The sequence below is a fragment of the Lepidochelys olivacea genome (assembly GCF_965140295.1).
Source record: "Lepidochelys olivacea isolate rLepOli2 genome assembly, chromosome: 1".
NCBI lineage: Eukaryota > Metazoa > Chordata > Testudines > Cheloniidae > Lepidochelys > Lepidochelys olivacea.
The window spans coordinates 80423438-80450362 of NC_140411.1; the positions used below are offsets into that span (position 1 = coordinate 80423438).

At 41.7% G+C, this 26925-nt stretch overlaps 1 protein-coding gene across 2 annotated transcripts in view; it reads right to left on the minus strand.

Moving 5' to 3' along the window:
- The window catches only part of KLF12 (KLF transcription factor 12), a 367692-nt gene that overhangs the window by 104980 nt on the left and 235787 nt on the right, over positions 1 to 26925 (minus strand). For both annotated transcript variants that reach the window (XM_084622607.1, XM_084622608.1), the window contains exon 4: positions 14732 to 15275. In XM_084622607.1, coding sequence (XP_084478733.1) covers positions 14732 to 15275 — 544 coding nt within the window. The remainder of the gene's footprint in view (positions 1 to 14731; positions 15276 to 26925) is intronic.

The window sequence follows — 26925 nt, forward strand, 5'->3', positions numbered from 1 at the left end:
CCAGCAAAAGCCTGTTCCCACCACTCCAGCACTAGGGCTATTACTTCAAAACCACAATTCCAATATTTTGACCTTTCATTTAAAATATACAATTAAAACAATGGCACTGTAATCAAATAAAATTAAACATATAGACAAAATTAATTGTTATATGTTTGCTCATATTAGAACAGCTATTGAAGTTTCATTTTCATAAAGACTCATACATACCACCATTCTCCCCATTTGTAGGAAAAGAATACAATCATCAAGTTTAACATACGTTCCATTAATAAAAAATATAAATAATTAAACATTTAGAATAATATATGTTGACTAATATATATTACATGAAATTATATAGACAATTTTTAACCACGATCTTAAAAACATTTTATCGCTGTGCCGTTGGACAATCACTGACATTTAACCATTCTACCTCTCTGCACTAAATAGCATGCCCCACATTCCAATTATGATAAAAAGAGACTAGGTGAGTTTGATATTCAGGAAACTGAAGGATTAACATCATTGCCTTGGAATCACATCATAGTGCAGGAACTGGCAGACATTATGCAAGCTTACTCAGTGCAGCTCTGCCAATGCACCTCAACCTTGACTCATGCTATACATTGCTTTTCAAGTCTTCGCCCTGCACAGAGATGAGACTCTTAATTGTGCTGAGCTGTCCAGTGGTTTAGTGATGTGCACAAACATAGGATGAGCCCACCAGACTCACTATGACCTAATATAAGATATGCAGAAAATCTTTAGAGAGGAAAAGTATGGTACACCAATGCACTGCTATTGCTCCTGACACTTTCCAATTATAACCTGATTTTTATTTTCTGATCAAGTTTTCTGGAAGCTGATGCGACAGACAGTCATCCCACCAATAGGAAGGCTGAGACCCACAAGAAGTAATTTCACATAAATACACTATCTTAGATTTAAATCAAATCCTGGCCCTGGAGGTTTAAGATGAATGCAATATTTAAGAGCAGTAGAAAGCTAGGTAATCATCAGGAGTTTTACCTCCCTTATTAGTTAAGCCATACAGAGTTAGCTAAGGCTTAAATGACTTATTAGGGGACCAATGCTTGCCGGTGTGAAAATAAAGAGACAAAATAGAATATCAGCATTCTGAAATACTGAGGACTGTGGTACTGTATGTTTAACCTCAATACTTGTCTTCTGAATTAAATAATCTCTTTGCTAATAGCCTTGAAAATATGTATATACACAGACATATACTGAAGTATCATGATATAATGCTAACTAAATCATGATTTTAGTTGCACTCTTAGAATGATTAAAAATCAATTTCTGCCTTCTGAATGAGCGTACGATATTAGCAGACAGTTTATTTTTGTTTCATATGTGAACCTTCACACTGTGTTTTCTATGATGAATGTACAGTATCCTGCATGCTAATTTAACAAATAGAATCACTTTTCAATATAAAGGTTTCAGAGTAACAGCCGTGTTAGTCTGTATTCGCAAAAAGAAAAGGAGTACTTGTGGCACCTTAGAGACTAACCAATTTATTTGAGCATAAGCTTTCGTGAGCTACAGCTCACTTCACGAAAGCTTATGCTCAAATAAATTGGTTAGTCTCTAAGGTGCCACAAGTACTCCTTTTCTTTTTTCAATATAAAGTGATTGCTTTTAACAGGCATTGAAAATGTACCAGATACCTACTAGCCGTAGCATCGAGCCTGCCAGCCAGAAAAATGAAGCTCTCTGCCCTTCCCTCATCAGTGAGATCCAGGAAAATGCACTGAGTGAGAAGTTTGATGCAGGAATCAGTGAATGAAATCCTATGGCCTCCTACACAGGAGGGTACTGGGATCTCTGTTAGTGTGATGTCCAGAGTCCCTGCTTGGAGATCCATTTTTTACATCAGTCTCTGGCCTGTAGATTAATAAATTTGAAATTTCAACCCACTATAGCTACCATAAGGGAGAAGCTTTGCTTCCGTTGCTTTCCTTGCAAATTTAATATGTAAAAAGTTAAATATCAGCTAACAGAAAATTATTTCTAGTAGTAAACATTATTTTTGCAGCCAGGAATCTCTTCCAGGAATAGGAAAACAATTCCCCTGAATACCAATGATTTTCACATTCACAAGACTCTCAACAATACTGTTATTATTCTGGATGTGGGCTTGCTGCACTAACAATAAAGTACTGGAAAATATAATTTAATAAATTATTCAGCCTATAGGTCTTTGGATCAATGTTTTATGACTTGCCAGGGCACAGAAACATTGTCAGAACCTGCTCAAATACTAACAGGATCAGTGAACTGGTAAGCTCAGGTCCTGGACCATGTTAAAAAAAGAATATGCATTCCTGAATCCCCAAAACTCTACCTACACAGCAGCACCACCAACGTGCACACCTCATCCAATAGCCACAGGCCGCCACAACCCCTCATTTTATTACCCATTTGCCTGGGGACTAGAAGCATCAACTAATGTTCACATATGTCTGCCTTGGGAGGAGAAAGAGTATAGTTGTCTTCCTCCCACAAGGTGGAGAAGAATGTGGGTGTCTGCCTGCACTAGCATTAATGGCTGCCAATGTTTCAAAAACCCCTGAACAATCCCAAATCCAGGAAATTCAAATACTAAATAGAGGGACTTGTGCTCATCTCCCCACGAAGTTAATGCCAGGAAATAGGTTAGAATTACAAGTGTCTGGTCACATGCCATAACTTGAAGTCTATTCCCAGAGTGAGGGTGGGCGTGACCGCTATATCAATACTGGGCATTTCCTTTGAAGTTATGTCCCTCAAAGGCCTAGAGATCGTGGCTTAGAGATAGCCAAGTGACACACTGGATGTTGGTCTCTAAAGCTCAGTGAACTCCACCTTGACATATTTTTTATTATGCCTGGGCACACCATTGTCATAGAACTGGGTGCCGTCAGTTGTGGACACTGCAGAATGCTAGAGGGCAGGTTGCCCTGCTGCAACATCCTGTCTTAGCTGAGAGGATCAAGCTCACCACCATGAATAATGACAGGAAGGGAAAAGTAAGCAAATATCAATATTGCTCTTTGTGATGAGAGTTATCTATTAGATTTCCAGCCACATAAGGTAAAAAGAGTGTCTATCTATAATCCACACCTAACAATTTGATACTAACCATTTCTGAATATTGCCATCCATGACAGGTTTAGGAATCCAGCAGCCAGTCACTAGGGAGGGAAATACTGGAGCAGAATGTCATATATCCTGCTACGTATTTCCAACAATGGAAGCAGCACCTCCAGATACAGATGCACATGAAGCATTTCAAAGAAAACCCTTTGAGACTGGATACTGTGCTCTAATTTATGTAATATACTTTTGGACAGCTGTGTTGGGAAACCAAATCCTTGCTTTACAGACATAACAAATGTACTCATTGTGGGAAAGATGTCATTTACTTTCCCCCGCCCCCCCCCCTCACAAGCAGATAACTACTACATGGAACACATATCAGATATTTTCCCTCCTATTTAACGTTCATTATCTTCATTTTTTGCTTTTGAAAATACTCCGAGAACACTAATCAGATTTTAAATCAAAACAGCTTGCTGTCTGGTAGGGCCAACAGAACTGGTCGATGTATTTAATAAAACTTTATGTACAAAGCAGCAGTATCCATGAACTTAATGGTCAGAATATAGAGTCTACAGGGGTAATTTTTATTACAATTTATAGCGAGATTACCCATACTCTACAGTTTTCAGATTTTATTGAGATTTTTATGAGTCTATGTGGCTGCAGCAGTTAACTGCACTAGGCATAGCAATGGTTCATGGTGAATGGGAACTGGCATCCTCATACATATTATGTTACTAATCTACCATAAGATATTAATTGTCATTGTCCAATCTAAGGCATTATTTAAAATCATTTCACAAGTAAAATAATTTGCTGTAGCTTAATAGCGGTGTGTATATACAACTATGGATGGATGTAATGTATGCACATATTTATGTATCTCCGTCCATCTGTGTGTACATATATAAACATGAACATTGATTTTTCTTTAAACAACGGACTTCTTTTCACTTTAAACTGTCTGAATGTCATAAAACTCTCTTTCATGTATATGAAACCGAACTACTGAAGCTATTAAAATCTAAATCACACCAATCATCTAATATACAAATACTCCATCACCAACATAAAACAAACCAGGGAAAACAACAAGAAAAAATATATTCAGGGAATAACTTGAACAACATATGGCAGAGGAACTATAAGGCAGTAAGAGATTCAAGTTTACAACTAACACACTTCAAGAATCCATCGGTATTTAAGTTACTTTGGCCCCCCCCCGAAAATTTTCAGTAATTTGGCCCAAATGACACTAAAATTTAGAGGTGTATCAAACAAATAGGAGCTTAAGGGAGCAGAAGGCAGATCAATTGTACCAGGGCCCTCAGTCTGTAACATCTGTGTAAATAAAGTGAAATGGGAGAGGGTGGGACTCCAGCAAACATGAGGCACTGGGCCCCCAAATTTCTCTTGATGGGCCTGGTTACATATATGTTTTGTTCATATCCTAAACTGTATCACTTATATCAAAACAACAGCTTTGGGGCTCAGTTCTAGCTTTTTTTACTATGATGTGCGCTGATGGGGATGCAAAGTTGTAGTAATTCTTTATGCACAAAGCAGGCAATGGCCATATGCCTCAGGGCATACTCAGCAGCCCTCCTTATACTTGCTACAAAAAGATTTAGAGCAGAGATGGGCAAACTACAGCGGGCCAGATCCTCCTGCCCAGCCCCTGAGCTCCTGGCCCAGGAGGCTAGCCCCCGGCCCCTCCCCTACTGTTCCCCCTCCCCCGCAGCCTCAGCTCACTGCCTCGGCACAATGCTCTGGGCAGCAGGGCTATGAACTCCTGGGGCAGCGCAGCTGCAGAGCCCAGCCTGATCCAGTGCTCTGCGCTGCGCGGTGGCGTGGCTGCCTCCAGCCGGGCGGCGCGGCTGTAGCGCTGCCAGCCACCGGTGCTCCAGGTAGCGCGGTCAGGGGGAAGGGGGTTTGGATAGAGGGCAGGGCAGTTCAAGAGGGTGGTCGGGGGGCGGGGGTGTGGCTAGGGGGCGGGGCGGTCAGAGAGTGGGGAACAGGGGGCTTGAGTGGGGACAGGGGTCCCGGGGGGACAGTCAGGAAGGAGAGGGGGCATTGGAAGGGGCGGCGGGGGACAGTCAGGGGCAGGGGTTCCGGGGGGTGGTCAGGGGACAGAGAGCAATGGATGGGCAGGAGTCTCGAGGGGGGGGCATCAGGGGACAGGGAGCAGAAGGGGGTGGATGTGACAGAGGTCCCGGGGGGCTGTCAGAGGGCGAGAAGCAGGGGGGGTTGGATAGGGGTCGGGGGCTGGGCCACGCCTGGCTGTTTGGGGAGGCACAACTTCCCCTAACTGGTCCTCCATACAATTTTGGAAACCCGATGTGGCCCTCAGGCCAAAAAGTTTGCCCGTCCCTGATTTAGAGTGTATCCCTCCCTGCCACCCCCCCAAAACAACAACAACAAACTATCTCCAGGTGCTAGCAAATATGGTATAGGAAGGAATGAGATGTAGACATGCCTCCTCTCTTTCAGACATGTGAGGAAGAACTGGAAAGCCAGGTGGGCTCAAGTAGGGAGAAGCATCCAGCATCTTCACTCCTCCTACTGAGATCTGTGTGTGGAATGAACATTCTGGTGCCAGCCTCCCTACAGGACCGGTGCAGCACCAAACGCTCTATTGGTCCCAAACAAACAATACATTTAAGAATGAAATATAGTCTTTTAAGAGGTCAAAATGTTTTGAACAAATGAATCAGTAGTTCCAGATGGGACAAAACTGAATTAGACATTGGCAAGTCTTTAGTATTTATTTTAAAATTAAAATAAAAGTCTTGTTCTGTAGGAGGAGTCATACATAAGCACTATTATTTTATTCTGCTTTCCTTAAAACAGCCTCTGTCTCAAATGCATGATAAAACATATTTTATCCTACCAATGTTTTAATTCCTTCATTCCAGAAGAATTGCTATTTCCCCAGATTCTTAAATAAATGAAGCGTCTACAGTAATGTGAATTCCACCCTAGGACGTAAGTCTCTTCTCTTTCTGTTTCACTCTGTGGCTACTCACTGCCATTCATTTGCTCCTTTCCCAGAACCACTGATGGTTCTGCAAAACAAAGCAGCGGGTGTATTCAGCTTGCAAATGTTTTAGATATCCAGTGAATGCATAGGAGGAAGCTTGGGTGGAGTGTGTTCAGCCTCAATGGATTTTTGTGCACACCCAAAAGAAAAAAAAATAGCAGAGAAACTCCACAGGTCAAAACTAACAGTGAATGGAGATGCAGAGGGATGGAAAAATCAACCTTTCCACATAAAACAACAAACACAGTTTATACAGACCCATATTACCAGACCTTTAGAGTCATGGTACAAATTGAATAGTCCTTATTGTTGAGTTTCTAACTTTATAGTATAAACTGCTACTTAAGACAAATGGTCTCCTATGGAGTGCATCCTTAACAGCTAAAAAGACTCTATTACCAACTTACCAGGGAGTAAAAATAGTCTAGTAATGGGGTATTTCCTACTGTAAATATCAGGAATACCTACCCAAACTAGTAATGTTTTTCTTACTGATTAATATCTTAGCTACTGGAGAACATATAAAAGAACTTTTTAAATATATGTGGAATATGATGTAATAGGATGCAACAGAGGTACTCCTGAGATGGGCCTAAAATACACTATACACACACACAATTACATAAAAACAAGTATGCGATCATATGCTAAAGTGGGCTGAATTAAGGTTACATGAGCAACCTTAATTCAGGTATTTCCCAACTTTTGAGTGCTTAACTTTGTTACCTTAATGTTTTCTAAACATTGGTTTTTTGGGATGAAATTTCCTAAGTTTTAAAAAAACTTTAAACACTGAAAAAACAAATATATCATTGTGTGAAACACCACCTCCCCACCACCACTTGAGTAATGGAGTGAGTGGTAGCATTAGAAGGCTGTTATCTTCCATGGGGACCTGCCACTAGAGGTGCATGGAGAGCCATAATTTGTCAGTGGGTTTCACATGTATTTTCTGACAGTAAATGAATGGTGATACAAATAATGGGATCAGTTTCAGGTTCTGTGAGGGAATGGTGCTCTGCTGGTTACCAACCCTTCTGCCCCACTCTCCCGGAGCTTCTCCTCTGTCTTCTTCTGCTGCTGTCACCATCTCCTGTATGTCTCCTCTCTTCTTCCCCCCCCGCCCCAAGCCAGACTCCTCCTTCCTTCCCATCCCCAGCTCTTATCCTCTCCAGTTCTTCTCCTGCACCTCCTGCTCCTGTCCAAAGCTCTTGCTTCTATCCTCCCCCTTCCCTGCCCCTTTACACTCCTCCCCACTTCCCACCTTGCATCTCTTCCCCTTCTCCCACCCTCCATCCTTCCCTCCTCACACATCTGGATTTAAGCCAGGCTGTTTCCTCCTTTCCCTTTCATATTGCCTAGTTACCAGCAGGGGGATCATTGAGAGCAGAGGAGGAAGTCTCCCTATCCTGAGTTCTTGGGCTCAGCACCAGTTTCCCACCACAGCCAGGAAAAGCATTTTCAGAGAAAATCCTCCTTGATGCCTGCAGTCCCAGATGGAGCATGCTCAGTTGCTCTGCCGGGATGCTGTGCACCAATCAGTTGACGTGTAGGAGCTAGGAGGGGTTGAAGCTCAGTGCAGTTGGAATCTTCCGTGAATTTAGCTGTCTGACTATAACATGACCATCTATTTGAGCATGCGTGAACTGAGATTTTTTTCAGAGACTCATAAGTTGGCTACATTTGTTCAAATTTCCACAGGGAGGGCAAAAGGCACATCCCTGATGAAAGGGTGACACCTTCAGCCACACTTCAAGTTCCTGAGCCAGGGTGGAGGTGCTAGAACTTCTCAACAAAACAGCTGTACAATTTTTTTAACATTACAAATCAATGTTTTTTCCCTTAATCTTGCTTTCCTAAACTGCTGAACTGTTTTAGCTGAAACTCCCAAACCCCCAAATCAGCCTGAAGCAAACATCTGGCATGGAAAATTTCAGCCCTAATGGTTAAAGTCTGACAAAGTTATGAGCAAGTGAATAACATATCAGGCAAACTTAAGTATAGGTGAACTACAGGTGCTACCTGCACCTTTTCTTATCCCTTATAGCAGGGGTGCCCAAACTTCCTGTCACAAGCCCCCTCACCGGTTACGGAATCTGTCTACGCCCCCGCTCCATTACTGCGCAGTTGGCTCAGCAGAGGAGTTTCGGCTGAAGGCAGAGCTGGGGGCTACCCTGGGGATGGGGGAGGAGCTTGGGCTAGAGTCAGAGCTGGGTTGGGGGTGGAGAGGGAATGAGGGAGGAACTGGGCTGAGGCGGAGCAAGGGTGGAGTGGAGCTGGGGGCGGAGTGGAGCTGGGGTTAGGGGGCACTCCACCTCTGCTCTGTGTGGGGGCTGTCCCAGGCACCTCCACATAATCCCCCGAATGTTCCTCCTCTGTGCTCCTTAAGGGGTGTGCTCCACAGTTTGGGGACAACTGCCTTATATCGACGGTCATCATTGCTGAACAGAAATATTTTACTCAAGTCTCTCAGGAGTCTTTAACACGTTGGAATGCTTTATATACTCCTGAGGGAATTCTGCGTTAAAAAATTAAAAATTCACCACCAAAATAATAACAATTCTGCACACAATATTTACAATTTTACAACATTCTGCAAATTTTATTTGTCAATAAATAAATATGGAGGCTCCAGCATGGCAGTGGGGAGCACAGGCCACTGGCTGCATGGAGGAGGGAGATCACCCTGCAGCCCCCTACCCCAGGATACAGACTTGATGGTGAGGCTGCACCTGACCCTGACATAGTGCAAGGGCTAAGCCTGCCCCAAAAACACCCTGGGCCCGTGCCCCTCCGTGCTAGGTGCACCAGATGTGGGCAGACAGGTTTAGTCTGGCAGGATCCATGTGTGGAGGGGCTTAGTGTGGGGGGGATCCAGGTGTGTGGTGAGAGGGTTCCGTGTGGGGCAATCTGGGTGCAAGTGGCTCAGTGTGGGATCTGGGGTGTGGGGGTGATCTGGATGCACAGGGGCTTATTCTGGGGGAGTTCCAGGTGCTGGAGCAATGGGACTCTGCAGGGGGGTTCAGGTGAAGGTGACTGGGGCTCAGCAGAGGGGCCTGGGTGCCGGGTGGGGGTCCAGATGCAAGGAGTGGAGCTCGGCAGGGGATCCAGATAAAGGAGGATGGGGATCCGTGTGGGGAGTCCAGGTGTGGGGAGTCCAGCGGGTGACTCCAGGTGTGTACAGGGTGGGGCTTATCTGGATGGGGTTCAAGTGCGGGAGGCTCAGTGGGGGGTGGTCTGGGTGCAGGGGTGGAGGTCTGGATGCAGGAGGGAGGGGCTTGGCAGGGGTCCGGATGCAGGGGCGGTGGGGCTCGGCAAGGTGGCGGTTTGGGTGCGGGGAGGTTGACGGGGGCATCTGGGTATGCGGGGCTCTGGATGCACAGGGGTTGGGCAAATGGGGGAGCAGCTCCCTGAGGCTGAGGAGTGATCAGGGAGGGAAGTAGAGGAGGGGGTGTGGAGCAAATGGGGGAGTGGCTCCCCATGGCTGAGGAGTGATGGGGGCTCGGCAGGGTGGAGGGCTTAGGTGTGGGGCACTCGGTGGGGAGGGGTTCTGGGTGGAGGGGTGAGGCACATCGAGGGGTCTGGGTATGTGGGGAGTCCAGATACACTGGGGTTGGGTGGATGGGGGGTGGATCTGATCCTGCACCATCTGGGGCATTGCCAGTCTCGCCCCCGCCGCCCCAGCAGTGCTTTACCTCTCCATTGGCTACTCCAGATGTCCGAAATCTCATACCCATGCTACTGGGGAGGGGCACGTGACTGCTCTTGCGGCTTCCCTTTGCTCCCCCCATCATTTTCTGCAGGAAAGCAAAGAAATCTGGGGGCGGGGGTGGGCGGGGGAAGAGGATGACATGAATTCTGCAAGAGCAGCGGTGCAGAATTCCCCCAGGAGTATTTATTGCAGTAACCAGTAATAGTGGTCACCACTTACCACACAAAAAGCATTTCCCAAAGCTGTTGATAAACCACAATGTAGTTGTCCTAATCCTGCAGCGCTTACTGCGGTAAAACACCAGTTGAAGTAAAGGGGAGCTTTGCCTGAGAAAGGACTGTGGGGTAGGACCCATTGGAAATAATATTCCTAACTCTGTGTCTATACCTTCTTTTACTATATATAGAAAAACAGAAGTAAATTATTCAGACCTTTTAGCCAGGCCACTTCACTGTGAGTGGTCCCTTGAAATATGTGTTATGCTAAACAGTCTGTTCCACCTTGTATTTAGCTGTGACACTCCGAGTAAGTTTTCTTGACCTGAAAAAGAGCTCTGTGTAGCTCAAAAGCTTATCTCTCACCAGCAGAAGCTGGTTCAATAAAAGATATTACCTCACCCACCTTGTCTTTCCCTGCATTAACATTGGAAGGTCACTCCTTACCCCTCAGTTTATCCAGGTTCCATCAAATATTTTTATGCATCCTTATTAAGCCAACATTTTTGTTAAATAAGATTTTTTTTCTGAAACTACCTATAATAGTGTCGTTCCGTAACAGTCTGCAAAGTCCCACTGATGCCAACGGCAGGTGTGGATGCACAGCATGACTGGGTCTAAGTCAGTGTGGGTTTGATGGTGCTGACCAGCCTCAACTCCCACTGACTGCAGTAAGAGCTCAGGGCTCTAAGCACCTCTCAGGCTCAGGCTCTGCTTGCAGACTGGGACTTTTCTTCTTTGTTATAGGTAATTACTCCATGTCCCCCCCCCCCCCGCCAAAAGCATGTAAATGCATAAGATAAGAGCTGAAAGTTTAAAGGAGATATAGTCCTAAAATGCTATATTAACACTTTCGGTGTGACAGTCAGAATACAGCAGACACAGAAATGAGAATGTAACTTCGTTTGTATACTGTATACATTTTCAAATTTCTGTGTACTGGCCAGTAACCAGTAAAATGAATAAGTGTTGGGGCAGCTCCTGTATAATGAAAACGTAAAAAAAGTTTGAATTTTAAAATTGTTTTTCAAAGGGGAATTCATGAGTTTTGTACACACATACACACGTGTGTGCACTCCCGCTCATTAAGTCTGTGGACAAACTATGTTTCTTTGCATTCACACCTGGCACTCAGTTTTGGAGAAACAGTTTGAGATAATGGAGGAACATGCAAATGGGGCATTTCAGACATGAGTTGAGACGGAAGATAGTGAAGATGACACTCAAAGAGTAATCAGCAAGATAAGGAGGAGAATCAGGACAGCAAATAAGAGGAATAAAGCAGAGGAGGAGATCCTGAAGGTATTGAAGGGAAAAGAGAATTCAAGCAGAATAAGAACAGAGAAGTGTCCTGTTGACTTAGCTAGAAGGCAGCAATTAGGGATCAGGGCAGTTTTGTTGGAGAGAAGAGAATCCAGATTGTATGGTTCAAGGAAAGAGATAGGGGAAGAAATGTAGGCGGTAGGAGCAGAGAGCACATTTCAGTGCTTGGGCAAAAGGATCGTTTGGAGAGGAGATTTTAGAGATCAAGGGAATGTTTTCTTAATATATGTTTTTAGTCAAAACAAAAGTAGCTGGATGGATGGCTGGGCAAGCAGACAGAAGAAGAGGAAAACACACTCAACAATAAAACCTATGGCACTGATAGAGAAAAGTATTTATTCTGCAAAGCACTTAAACAAGTGCTTAACTTTAAGCATATGTTTAAGTGTCAATGAAGTCAACAGGACTTAAGCATGTGCTTAAGCACTTTCCTGAATTGGGCCTACTAACACAAATACTACTTTTGACTTGGATAAAAGCAAGGCACAAAGAATGCACAGATTAAGAGCTAAATTCTGCCATTGACAATTGCTCATGTTAACTGAAGGCAGAACTGGTCTCTAAACATTTCTTTTTACATTTATATAAATTGTCAACCATCAGGTGAAAGTTGAAGGCACACACGGATTTTAGATAGTTCTGAATCTGCATGTGTCATTCATTTGACTGGAGGATATTGGCACCAGTTTAAACTTCAGAGCAATGCCCTTTTATTATCCGTATATATTTATTACTTACGGTATGTTAACCAAAAAAGCTCATCATTGAATTTAAACTGTGATGTGCATATATGAAATTAAGGTTTAGCTCTTAATTTATGCAAAACATTTGGTTTATTGCCTTTCTTATTTGTATTGGTTTACATAACAAAGAAAGAAAACACATGCCAGAAAGAGCTAACAAAGGATGGCTACCTATTGTGGATTGTTACCAGTATCAGGGGGTAGCCGTGTTAGTCTGTATCCACAGTTTTTGTGGATTGTTACCATTATCCTTTTATTATAATTATTCAAATTAACTTGTACATTTCTATCAGAAGTATCAGTGACAGCAGACAGGGTGCAGCTGAAGAGAAAAAATTAAAGGACAGCTTAATCCCTTCTTTTTCTCTAGCTGTACATTTAAGAGGTGCAGTGGTGCTGGGTAACGATCTCTGCCAATAATAGCACAAAGGAGAGGTTGTTTGGGTAGCTCAGTATGTCTGCATCTGAAGCTTGTGGGCTGAAATCCCTACAGTACACTAAATTCTGGAATTTTGCTGGTGAACGGGGGGTAGTGAGTTTCCACTCTCACAAACTGGGAAAGTACTGACTACAGATGTAGTTGTAACCATTGCCAGTTATCACCTTTGAAAAGTAAGCCAACAGTTTCTGTACCTTAGGACAATACTTGTCAAGCTCAAGGTCAGATTCAGCTCAATCCCAATGCAAAACTCCAAAACCAAACATCAAGTCAAGATTATTTATTTTACAACTGTTTGACAGTATGTTGCACCATGCTGCTTTCATTTATCATGTTTTACATAATGGCATAGGGCCCTAAAATTATGTCATTGTGTAAAGCGTAATAAAATGTCCTAAACCATCATCATTTCCAGTCTCAGAACAAAAAACAGATATATTCTGAGTTAGTTTTGCATGTTCTGAGCCTATAAAGAGGATAAGTTCCATTTTTAGAAGAGGCTTGGCTAGTTGACTTCCATACTAAAGCTAGGGGACTGAGGCAATGGGAGGGGAAAAGCAAAGATTTATGTACAACATGATGCTACTAAAAAACATAAAACCCCACTATTAACATCAAACATAATAATATTACACCAGAAATAGACAGAAGAGTCAAAAGACACAATCCTTTGGGATTGACTGCATGAATCTCTTAATTAAGCAATAAGAAACTCTAGAGATATTACAAAGCATAATGCTAAATGCTTTTCCGTCTCATGAGCCCTAAAAGTGAGATTAAAATATTAATACTCTCCCCTTCAGCTTGGAGCAACAGCTCATTTGGGTGTGGGGGGGGTGCGGAAATGTGTCCATGTTCTACTTAGCAACATTCAATGATCCTTGATTCTAGCCTCCCTCATGTTCCCACCATTACCACTAATATCTTATGAAGCACCAAACACCACAGTATCTAGACCAGAGGTGGCCAACCTGTGGTCCGCATGCAGCCCATCAGGGTAATCGGATTCCAGGCCGTGAGACATCTTGCTGACATTGACCGTAGTTCCCAGTGGCCGCGGTTCGCCGTTCCTGGCCAATGGGAGCTGTGAGAAGCAGCAGCCAGCACTCCCCTGCAGCCTGCGCTGCTTCCCAAAGCTCCCGTTGGCCAGGAACAGTGAACCACGGCCACTGGGAGCTGCGGGGGGGGCCATGCCTGAGGACAGTAAACGTCAGCAAAATGATTCACGGCCTGAAAACATATTACCCTGATGGGCCACCCTTCTCCTGTCTCCCTTCCTCCCCACATCTCATCAAAACTACTCCTCTTCTGCTCTCCCAATTCCTTATATTTCCACTTCACCTATAACTTCCATGTCATTTTCTTGCTCTCTCCCTTTGCCTTTACAAATCTTCAGCTCTTCTCCACTCTCATTTTCCTCCTCTTTGGAGATCTTTCTCAATGCAAGCCCATTGTTCAGCCCGCACTCTCCTCATGCATTCTCTCTTACTTTCATACATGCATCTTGGGTTCTATTTCCGTAAAACTGATTTGCACTATTCACATTCTCTGTTTTCTCCTTCCATTCTACTGTTCATTCTAACAGAAACAACCTGAGGCAGGGTGTCCCACTGGCCCTCCTTAAGCTGAATGAAACCTGGCTCTATACCTTCCACTCCGCATCTGTCACTGGTTTTTGCTTTGGAGGCCTTTCCTTCTCATACTCCTGCAAAAGGGCTGTTCTCAAATTGAACCTCTCTTTGCCTCACTCCTTTGGTCCATTCCAACTATCTGTTTTCTCCCTGTCCTTCTGAGTGGCTTTTTACTACTTTCCCATCCTCCTATTTCCTAATTTCAGTGCCAGGCACTCAAATACCAAAGTGATGATTATTAGTCATGATGGAAAAAATGTCTCTCTGGTGCCACTCTATTGACTCCAATTAAGTTACACCAGGGATGAATCTGGCCCCATCTGTTCTTTAGTTTTAAGGTTTTTTAAATTTTGTGGTAAAATAAGCTTCAGCAGATGAAAAAAATAGATTTATAAAGTTAACAATGTTTTCAAAAACAATATTATTCAGCTCCCACAGGTTAATTTATGCTTTACAATGTTGACCAGCCAACTTTACAGCTCCTGATATGCAAGTGGTTTCAAATGAGCCTGGAATATGCAAATCCAGCTTGTCTTACCTTTAACATGGCTTCTCCCATCCTCCAACAGCGGTACCACTATAGTGTTATTCATATTTCCCGGTGATCTCACAGCTGTGTAGACTACAGGTACCGATTGCACCACCACTGGAATGCGGTGCACGTGACTCATTTTGTTGGACTGTAAATTCATGGGGCTTGAAGGTGGTACTGGATGGATTATGTGCAAAAACTGCTGGCCTCCAACACCAGATGCAGAGGCCACAAGAGGGCCTGGAGTTAATACTGATGGCACAGATGCCGCTGAAGATACTGATGTTATTACCGTAGGGGAGGAAGCTGGCCGACTAGAAGAAGAAGAAGTTGAAGTAGAAGAAGGAGAGGAGGCTGATGCTGTCATGGAAACCGGTGAAGATGAGGTTGCTGTAGGGGATGACCTGGCTTTGTTTATTGACAAGTCCACTGGTTCAGTTTGTGTCTGGAAATGGTCTGTAGATAATGAATCCTCTGGGGGATCTGCCTTCATGTTATTGAGCAACAAGGGTACAGCTTCCATGTCTGGATAGTTGTGGACGTTTGGAGACTGCGGGGGGAAAAAAAAGAAACATGTTTATATTTTTAGTCGCCGATATTAAATATTTGGCTAAGACAATTTAAACATTTAATTGACAATGCACATTTAACATGCAGTTCACACTTGGTTCTTAAGGCCACTGGAGTTTTGTTTCTGTTCAATGTGGCAGCTCATGGCTGAAGGGGCAAAACATCAAAGTATATGGTGAAAAATATGTGTACTTCATCAGCAATATAAAATCCAACTAATATTTCCACATCATTGAATCGGAACAACATTTCTCTACTGGCTTACCATTAATAGTAGACAGGATTTGATTCCAGATTGCAACACTGCAAAATAACCTGTAAAAAGCAATTGCTGGGCTTTTTCAGACCTCAGTTAATCTAATAAAACTCTTTCATACAAAGATACAATTAGTAGCCTTTCTGTGTGTTTCTTCTACATCTAGGCAGCTCAGAATATAGCCTCATAATCTCTAGAATGCTAGATATCTCAGAATATCATTGCTGATGAGCTAATAAGAAATGCCCAAAATCCATTGCTTCAGACACACTAACTAAGCCATTTTTGGCTGTGACATATGTTTCTTGTTTGATTTTAACTTAGCCTCTAGGTGCCTGAATTCCCCATCCATAAAATGGGGATAACAGTTCTTTTTTTTTTTTTTTTTGCCCTCCCCATGCTCCCTTCACATATTTTTAAATGGTAAGATCTTTGGGTCAGGGATAGTCTCTCTCTAGATGTATGAATGATATGTACCTATGTATAAATGTACACCCATCTCTGTTGGGGCCTCCACATGCTATTGTAGTACAAATAATCAAAACAATATTATATGGATAATGAGAATAATGCACACTTCAATTCTACACACACATACAGGATAGAAAATACCATGCTTCAGGGCATATACCAATCACTGACTAACGTGGTTATAAAGAAATATTCTTAATGAGAAAATTATTCCATAATTGTCCACTATGTACTCTTGTGCCTTCCTTTGAAGCATCATCTGAACTATGTGGACCACTGGTCTGGGAATTTCTATGTTGATGTTGCGGTAAAGTGGTAAGTAGTTATAAGAATGGGACAGAGGAACATGTATTTTTTTGACCATACAATTTACCACATTGAATCACAGACTCATAGATCTTAAGGTCAGAAGGGACCATCACGATCATCTAGTCTGAACTCCTGTACATTGCAGGCCACAGAACCTCACCCATTCCTGACAGTGAACACTTTTTAGCTCTTTTACTTTAAAAAAAAAATTAAAATTACATACATGATGTAGCGCAGATTGGTTGCTACCACAATCATGTCACACAATTTGACAAGGTTAATCTCAGAACAGGGCTCTATATTTTATTGTGGTAGTTCTGACTAGTGTTTTGAAATAGCTGGCATGCTGAGACCCCTGCCTATCATATTGACCAGTACTGTCTCATTGTACTACCCCACTTGTCTCCACCTGTTATTTCTTGTCTTATACTTAGTTTGTAAATGTCTTTGGGCAGGTATTGTCCTTTTGTTCTGTGTTTATACAGTGCCTTGCACTAATGGGGTCCTAGTTCCTGTTTTTGTCTCCTAATGCTACAGTAATACAAATAAGAAGTAACAATAGTAACAACAATAATTTCCACACAATTATACTGAACTAGGCTTCAACTGTGAAACTGCATTTGAAAACTTAACAAACCCCACAAGAATTTCCTAAAACAGAAATGAAAATCCTCACAAATCAAGAGGGTTTAACGACGTCTGTACTTCAGTAAATTCAGGATTCCAATAATTCGTTTTAGCATTCATTGTAAGAGACAGCAGGATGCATTTGAAGCCACTGATGCTTTGGAAATCTTGTAAGTAAAATAAAAATGGTACAGTCTCAAAAAGTACCCCCTATTTTGTTCGGGTGGATGGGAGCACATAGTTCTGCACCACTGCTCCCTGCTTGACACTGACCTACTCCAGAAAGAATCTGCCATTTTGTATGGATCTCTGTCTGCCATCGAGGACACTAACTGAGGTTGCAAAAAGCTCATATATCAATTGTGTTTGAATTCAAATTCTAAACATTAGATCATCATTATTTTCTGGAAATGTATAGTATGAACAAACATTTTCCTCCAAGAAGTACTATTCTAGCCTTAAAAAAGCAGGAACTCTTTGAATGAGAAAATATATTAAGCCACATTCTTACACAAGGTGGGAGGATAGCTGAATTCTCAGCATGTTATTTTTTAGCATCGCCCTAGAAATATAATTAACTATTGCCTTCCTGTCACTGAACAATGACTTTTACAGTTAAATTTAATTAATCTACCCACTTTTTATTCAGTAATGCAAACCGGAAAGGTCAGAATACCATCGCTAAAGGGATCAGAGAAAAATATAGTTTTAGCTGTCCATTCAGCTTATGAAGAATGTTGAATGAAAAGCCAATGGGGCTCTGTTCCAGCCCTGCCCTTAGTCACCTTTATCACATGAGATGGTGATGTTGGGACCTAGCACTGAAAAACTGTTTGACATCTGGAAAGGACTTTTGCCATATGGCTACACTGCCAAATTGCTGGGTGGATTTTTTCACCTCTCATCAGGCATCCAGGGAGGTCTGGTTGGAGGGAGCGGGGAGCGTTCACTTAATGGTCACAACTTTGGCAGGTTCCAGAGCAGTCGGTGGGCTAAAAAAGGGTCTGATTACAGATCACTGTAACTCAGTGGGCTGCCTGGGTCTGACCCAGAGTACAACATGACATGGTGATGGGTGTGCCTCTTTGTCTCACACACAGCATTTGGCTGCGCTTATCTCATAGTTCCAGCCTCCAACATGGGGGTTCTTGGGTATGCCTCATGGTGTAGAACAGGCATTTCTTTCATACTCACCATCAGCGTTTGTAGAGCTTGGGGCCTTGGTGCTCAGTTAACACTGGCACTGGAACGGTCCAGTTGGGTAGTTTGAGAAGTGGGTCCACATTGATTAAGGGTTTTTACTAAAGTTACTGCCTCTGCATTTAACAATATTCTGGCGTACGTCTCGTCTCCCTTTTAAAACTTGAAATCAATACTTCCTATAGTGCTCTGCTTATAAATTTGCCAGTAACAAATACTACCAGGATCTTTATATGTATCAGCCCACTGCTACTAGATTGGAAAAGAAAGTGAATCTGACACATCATAAAAACAAAACAAACAAAAACACCCAAAAATAAAAAACATTATTGTGCATTTCAAGACTATTGTATAAATATGCTGGATGACACCTCATATCATGCTTTTCAAGCCTATCTACACAGAGTTCTACTTTGTCACCTTCCCACTGTTTCCCTGAATTTCACCTTTCCTTGCCATACTTTAGTCTATATTCTAAAGCTGTCTCCCATGTCTATTCCAATCATGTCGCCACTCCTTTGAATCTTTTCCTTGGTTCTTGTCTATATCTAAATGATGTAGGGCTTATAATTTCTGCACACCAAAGACACCTAACAGATCTGGGGAACCAGCAGAGGCTAAAAACTCTGCAGGACCAGAGAGATTCTTGGCTTCAGCAACACTTCTGGTGCTATACAACTTACAAGCTTCACAGGTTACTCAGCCCCAGTAAGACTGTCTACTCTTGTGGAGTTTTTTTGCCCTGCCTGATGGAATTTATAAACTCCAGCAAAGAGCTGTCAGAATCTAAATTCCTCTTGCTCCCTGGCAATGTTCTCACCAGGACAAACGCGTTGTTATAATCTGCATCAAAAGTCCTTGATGAGGACAATGGAATAAACTAAGTTTAGAATTCACACACTGGCTTTGAGACAGGAAGTTAAAAACAAAAACAAGTCAGAAAACCTCCAATTATTTGAATTATCACATATCACACACACCTTGTCTGATTACCATCAAACTGTCCCATGTTATTTTCCACATGCAGTGGAACTTAGCAGTTTCAGATAAAATTACTTTGTTTTGGCAAAATTAAAGGAGAGTAAAAATCAAACTTGTCCTGAAAAACAAGCCACAATCAACCACAATTGCTCCCTCAAAATGGGGCTCAGCCCTCTGTGCTGTCAGAATTAGGGTGGGCTTAAGTGCCATAGCTTTCACCTCTGATTTTCATGCTTGGTGAGCAAGATTTAAATGACCAAGAATATCTTATTAAGGTTTTCCTAATGCTTCACTTTCAAAAGAAAAACATACTAGATTCCAAATAATGAAAATTACTTAGCATAGCACAAATAATTCTGCTTTAAGTAACACAATGATATACTTGGAACTCTTGTACAAGAAAAAAATGCATGTAGAAAGATTGGATTTAAGGATGTTTAATCTGATAGCTCCGTTTTCCCTCATTAAAATGGAAATTTTTCCTACTTCTTCATACCTTTGGCAACAGCTCAGACTTGGAAATGGGAGAAGGGGTTTAAAAAGAAAAGAGATCCCTTTCCAAATAGCATTAATATTTAAACACAAGTTTAACAGTGGACACAAATACATTTCATTTTCAAATCACTTATGTTTAAACAATGTAGTTCCAAAGACTGAGTAAGCATTAAAGTTAGTTGTTAATTCCACCTCCATTCCCAAGACTCACAGAACAAGTACCAAAGGACTTCTCCACTGGCACTGAAGGAAGGCTGGTGACTACTTCTTTTGAAAGCCAATGTTATTTAGGGCTTGGCTACACTTGCAAGTTAGAGCGCATTAAAGCAGCCTCAGACGCCCTAACTCCCGATGTGTCCACATTGGCAAGGTACAGAGAGCGCCTGGACTCTGCAGCTGGAGCGCTCCTGGTAATCCACCTCCACGAGAAGCATAAAGCTTGCTGTGCCCCAGTGAATAAGGTGTTGCATTACAGTGCTGTGATTGGCCTCTGGAAACGTCCCATAATCCCCTGAAGTCAAGTGCCCACTCTTCTCATTGTTTTGAAATTGGCTACATGAATGTGAATATCCCCTTTCAAAGCTCCGTTTCTGACAGCCGGCATGCTTATCTGCTCCAGGACAAAGCAGCCATTAGCGCGGAATGCTGCTGTTGTGAGAGGGTGGGTGGGTGGGTGTGTGCGGGGTGGGAGGGGGGAAGGGAGGTCTGCTACTGTCTGAACTTACAAGACAGCATGCTGACATGCTCTCAGCTCCCCAAAACACACTCCCTGTCACATTCCACCCCACCCCCATTTGAAAAGCATGTTGCAGCCACTTGGACACTGGGATAGGTACCACAATGCACTGCTCTTTGTGGCGTTGCAAGAGCTGCTAATGTGGCCATGCCATGCGCTTGCAGCTAACAGTGTAAACACACGGCAGCGCTTTCCCTGCTGCAGTCTCCGAAGACAGGTTTAACTCCCAGCGCTGTACATCTGCAAGTGTAGCCAGACCCTTAGACTAGGGGTTCTCAAACTGGGAGTCAGGACCCCTCAGGGGGTCACGAGGTTATTACATGGGGGGGGGGGGGTTGCAAGCTGTCAGCCTCCACTCAAAACCCCGCTTTGCTTTCAGCGTTTATAATGGTGTTAAATATATAAAAATGTTTTTTTTTAATTTATAAGGGGGGGTCACACTCAGAGACTTGCTATGTGAAAGGGCTCACCAGTACAAAAGTTTGAGAACCACTGCCTTAGACCATGGGCTGTCTGGCAGATGAAAGGCAAAAGTGATACATTTCTTGAATGTGAAGCCTAATTCTCTTTGGCATTACTAAGGTCATATCTACACTAGCAAGCTTACAGTGGCACAGCTGTACTGATGCAGCTGTGCTGCTGTAAAATCGCTTGTGTAGCTGCTCTATGCTGACTGGAGAGAGCTCTTCTGTCAATACACTGAAACCACCCCCAACGAGCTATGGTAGCTATGTCAGTGGGAGAACTCTTCCGCTGACATAGCACTGTCCACACTGGTGCTTCTGTCACTGTATCTTATGTGGCTTAAAGGAGTGTTTTTTTCACACCCCTGAGTGACACAAGTTTTATACTGAGAAAAGTGCTAGTGTAGACATAGCCTAACTCTACCTGCTGTCATTAATCCTTCCCCCCAAACCTGAATCAATAATGTATTCAAAAAACTAGATGTTCAGCATAGATGTATCATTTATATTTTAGTAGTATTATTAGATTGCTCCATTAAAGGGAGAAACTGAGAGAAATTCAATGCATGGTACAGTAATTTAGAGGTAGGGAACAAGGCAATACTTCAAGAGAAACAAGAATCTACAAAAAGCATAAAACAATAATGGTGTTTGGCCTAGACTAGAATATTGTTTATCTACAGTACACAAAGCATATTTATAATATATTTCTGGACCCTGTACCTATACTTCAGTTTCAGGACAAAAGATAAAAACTTATAAATAAATGGCAGAAAATATCATAGAATCATACCAATTACTTCAGTGGGATTATTTGTGTAAGTAAGTACTACTGACATGAATGAAAGCTGCAAGGCTGGACAGTTAGTTCTTTTAATATTTCCTCATTACTCAATGCCTCCAGCTTCTGATCACTTTTGTTGTTCTTTTCTGAACTTCCTCGAACCTGTCTAGATCTGTATAGTACTGCAGTGCCCACAAATGACAATAATATTCAATGTGAAGTTTTAGTTGTGCTATATAGAGGGAGAACAATTACCTCTTGCTCTATTTTGTAAAGACTCTGTAGGTAGTCCAAAACTTTGGGTTGTGGGGTTTGTTTTGTTTTCTGTACCACTGGAAACTCATGTGTTCCAGTCCATTTCCACCCCAACATCTCTTTCAGCATTACTGGTTTTCAAGTTTCTCTTTCCAATTATATATATTGATGTTTCAATTTATTTTCCAACAGGTGTATTCATTTTCCCAAGCTTAATCTGAGCCTATAATTTACTGCCCTTAATTCTAAACTCTCCAAATTCCTTTTTATTTTTCGGACCTTAATGATATTTGCAAAACCTCCCAATTTAGAACATTTCTGAAACTCAAAATGTTGTTTATCTTCTGAGAAAGAACTGCAATAAATATGTTAGATAGTAGTGGACCTAATATTGATCCTTGGGGCACCTCACCAGAACCTCCCACAGTATCATACAGTGTCATTTATTGTTACCTTTATTTGAAATTTCCAGATATTTTTCAGTCCACATGAAAATGTTCCTAGACCAACCAATTCAAATTAATTCTGATGGCAAGATTTCATGATGCCTTCTATCAAATGGCATACTAAACTCCAAACAGTTTGCATCTACTACATTTTATCATCCACTACGTACAGGCAGGGTTGGTTGCAGCCCCTACTATGAAGGTTGTTCAACATTTCCCATTATATTATTATTTATTATTTGTGTTACTGTAACACCTAGAAGCTCCAGTCCTGGACCAGGACCCCATTAAATCTGGCTGAAATTTTCCAGGCTGCATTGTCTACCTCTGGCTGAATTTTATGGGAAAATTTCATCCAAAATTGGTGAGTCATTTCTGAGAATGAGGCTACTGAAAAATATCTTGTTCTCTCTATTACAAAATTCTGGAAACCTTTACTTTGAGACGCTCTGGTACTTCCATTATTTGGAGCAGGGACTTGAAATTTGGCAGAATGATAGCCTTTGTGTCAAGCATGTGCCTTTTGACCTCCCCATGAAAATCTACCCAGTTCTGGGAAACAAGCAATATCTTGTGGTTGAACTACACAGAAGGGTTTTAAAAAACTCTGTTGTATTTCATATAATACAACCAGTTCATTGTGTGACCTGAGAAAAGTCTCTTTGCCTCAGTTTTCAGTCAGCAAAACAGTATCACTAATATTCATCTACATTAAACATTACATGATTAATCCACATGAATCCCGTTTTATGTAGGTAAAGGCATATTCACCCCATTTCACAGATAGGCAAAGAATTTTAAGGAGTTTTCCCAAGATCACAAAGGGGATAAGTGTCAGAGCCAGAATCAGAACACCTTAATTCTTTGCTCTGTGCTCTTGTCATAAGACCATGCTTCTATTCTCTATTTTTTCCAGTTTTTATTTTTAAATATTCAGTTAAATAAAAACAATCGAAAACAAAATCAATCAACACTCATAATAAATATTTTAATATTAGAATCTGATTTTACATAATTGTAATCTAATTTTGATTGTATGAAAATATCGCATTTATAATCTATGGTAGTCAGCAGTGAGTTCTTATTTCTTATCATTTTCACTGCAAACTATGATATCCAGCTAAGCAACGGAACTAAAATTATCCTAAATATACATGTTTTAAAATATATGTTTAAAATATCCATTTATATTACTGGGCGTATTACAAAAGAGAGGACTAAAGTGGCTTGGGTCATTTATCTGTTTTGCTTCGAACAGAGTAGCAGGGAACTCAAATAATCACCATAATGCTAGTCATGGATGAGTTTTGTTTCAGAGGATTGCTTTTAAGACAGGAAACATCACTTTATAAGAAGCTCTTCTTAATATCAACAACAGTTCAATAACTTCTCATTTCCTAACCCTACCTTAGCCCACTAACCAGCTTCAAAGTAAATCAAATTTCCTAAAATTAATTTAAACTTCACCAAAGAACTTGTCACTAACAAAGCATTACACAAAATAACAGATAAGCTGTCCAAAATTGTAAGGGATATAAGATGATTGTCTGATTGTATTCTGCGGTGTGCAAGTGTTAATTTAGTAGTTAGTTCTTTTATACTCCCCCATGGTAATATGCCAGACTATTGCTAAGTCATATACAGTAAGGTATCACTATCTGTCCCAAAGCTGAATATGCATAGGGTTACCAGATAGCAACTGTGAAAAAATGGGACAGGGGGTGGGGGGTAATAGGCGCCTATATAAGAAAAGGTCCCAAAAAACGGGACTGTCCCTTTAAAAACAGGACATCTGGTCACCCTAAACATGCACATAGGCCCTGATTCAGCAAGGTACTTAATCACATATCTAACTTTAAGCATGAGTAATCCAGTGGGAATAAGCACATGGTTAACTTCCATGTAGATGCCAATCAGGAACATAGCACCTGATCCAAAGTGCACTGAAGATGGGAAAGGCTTTGGATCAGGCCCACAGACATCTTCTGCAAACATGGGGATATTGAAAGAAAAAGAGTTTATACTTTGCTTTTGATCTTCAATAAATATTCTATAAAGTATTTATTTAGTTATTTAATAAAATATTTGACAAATAGATCCTATATTCTGAGACATGCATATATATGTAATGCCCATATATAGTGCTAGGGCACAGTGAAATACAGGTAAATAGTTTTGCTTGCATGATTAGTATCTTGAGCTATTTACTAACTAGTGCACATAGAAAAGAAGTTCTGCAGCTTTACTGAAGTCATTCACCACACCCTAACCAAAATACTTTGCAGTATCATGTAATAGGTCAGAGAAAATGGGGCCTTTTATTCAGTGTTTATGCCATTTCTAGGAAACTAGGGCCAGATGGTCACAAGAGCCAAAGTTCCCACGTATGCATCAGCTGCAGCTCCCATTAGGGCCCTAAATGTGAGCAGCTGAAGTCTTTCAAAAGTTTGGCCCTTAAATATTTAAGGAACATTCAAGTGTCAGATGTAAGAGTTGGTCCAAACTCGCAGCTCTGCTGTTTTACTTACCTGTCTTGAGAGGAGTTCTGTGTTATGCTAAAAGCCTTTATATGTTTGTTTAGTATTCTTGAGTATAACGTAGCTTCAAAAGAAGCAGAAAAGGCCAGTAAGTTATTATTATTATTTTAATTAATTATTAATAAATTATTATTATTATAAGGACAAAAAATCAAGACAAGCACATCAAATACATCGGTCTCTGGACAGATTTATGGGTGGTTCCCCTGAGATACAGCTGCTGCTAGTCTTCTTGTTGACCTGTGGTTCCTGTTCCTAAGCTACTTTACAGCATTAATTAGTATAGGAAAATCAGACTATATTACATATTAAATGGTAGAATTCATGCTTAGTTCTGCCCCCACTCTGAGCTAAAAATAATATCTTTAGTTTTAGTATATATGTAACCTTGAAGTCTGAATGTGAAAACTAAAGGCTGTGGATTACAGCTGTTTTACAAACGATTTGCTGTCTCATGAATTTGATTCAATAAGTCGAGCTCTTTACATTCTAATGAAAAAGAGTAAGACTGTTGCTGACAAAAAACAATGTGTGAAAGCAGGCAAGGCTATGACTCCCCAGTGTTGCCACCTGGGGCAGGGCCACATGCAGATTGTGTCTATTAGGTCTTGCATTCATTTGAGAATTCTGATGTGATAATCACCCTTTGTTCCCTCTATCTTGTCTGTAACACACCTCACAACCATACGCAAATGTGCTCCCAATGGTGCACAGGTGTTATGACTGTTTGGATTACACTTGATTTCAAACAAGACTAATCACCATCTCCCTCCCTGTAAATTACTATCAGCACAACAACAATGTGGATAGGAATTGCTCCTCAATGGTGCAAATAATCCTCCTAATATCATTCCACAGCACAGCTTGCTGCTTAGATGGTTCATTTGATCTACTTTCTGCACTCCACTGCACAGGGGCAAATTCAATAGGTGCCGCTTATCTGCACAAACAGTGGTGGGCACAGTGAGGAGCTCATTTGTGTTATTTCCCAAGCAATCAATTTAGGAACACAGGAACTGCCACACCAGCAAAGAGCAGTGGTACATTATTTAGTATTCTGTCTCCAACAGTGACCAGTACCAGATGTTTCAGAGAAAGTTCAAAGTAACCACAAAATGGACAATTATGGTATAATCTGACTGTACGGGAAGTTTCATCCTAATCCCATTAGTTAGAAATTGGCTTTTACTCTGAGGCATGGAGGGTCTGTCTCCTCTTAATTTGAGGACTTTTTTTAAAAAAAAAATGTAACTGTGGATGCTCTCAATCATATGAATATCATATCTTCTTGAATCCTGGCAAGCTCTTGGCTTCAATAACATGTAGCAACGAATTCCAGGGGCTAATTGTGCATGGTTGAACAAAAAAGTATTTTCTTCTGTTTTGCTGCCTTTCACTTTCCTTTAATATCCCCTTATTATTGTAGTATGAGAAAAAGAAAACATGAATACTCTATCAAGCTTTTATTATTTTGTACACCTCTGTCACATCCCTTCTTACTCATCTCCTCTCTCTCTAAACAATACAGATCTTCTCCAGGTCACTTCAGAGCGAAGCCTTTCCATGTCTCCAATCATTTTCATCACCTATCTCTATATTTTTTTATGAGATACAATGGTCAGCTTACAGACCTGGGTCTCTGAGCTTACAGACCTGGGTCTCTGAGCCTCTATTGTTTGAGCTAATACGTCTAAAGCCAGGGATATGGGGTTCATTCCTCCCTGCTGACAGTCCAACAAGTGACCACAACTTCATACTGTTTCAGGTGGTAGCATGTCTCAGAGGAGACCGCCCTATGAGTGAAGTTCCAACTGGACTGAGGCAGATGTGCTGGTGAACATGAGCCTGGTCCTGCATCTACTGAAGCCAGTGGATAAATTCCCATTTTCTTCAGTGCATACAAGATGCGGCCCCATCTGAGGAGAGGAGGAGGTCTAGGCCCAACTGAATTCAGTCAGAAGGATCACTTGAATATAACCAAGTGACCAAGTATCTAGCTGAAATGGAGCGACAAGCTGTGAAAAGATTGTTTGTAATCCCCTAACAAGACCTTAAATAGAATGGTTCAT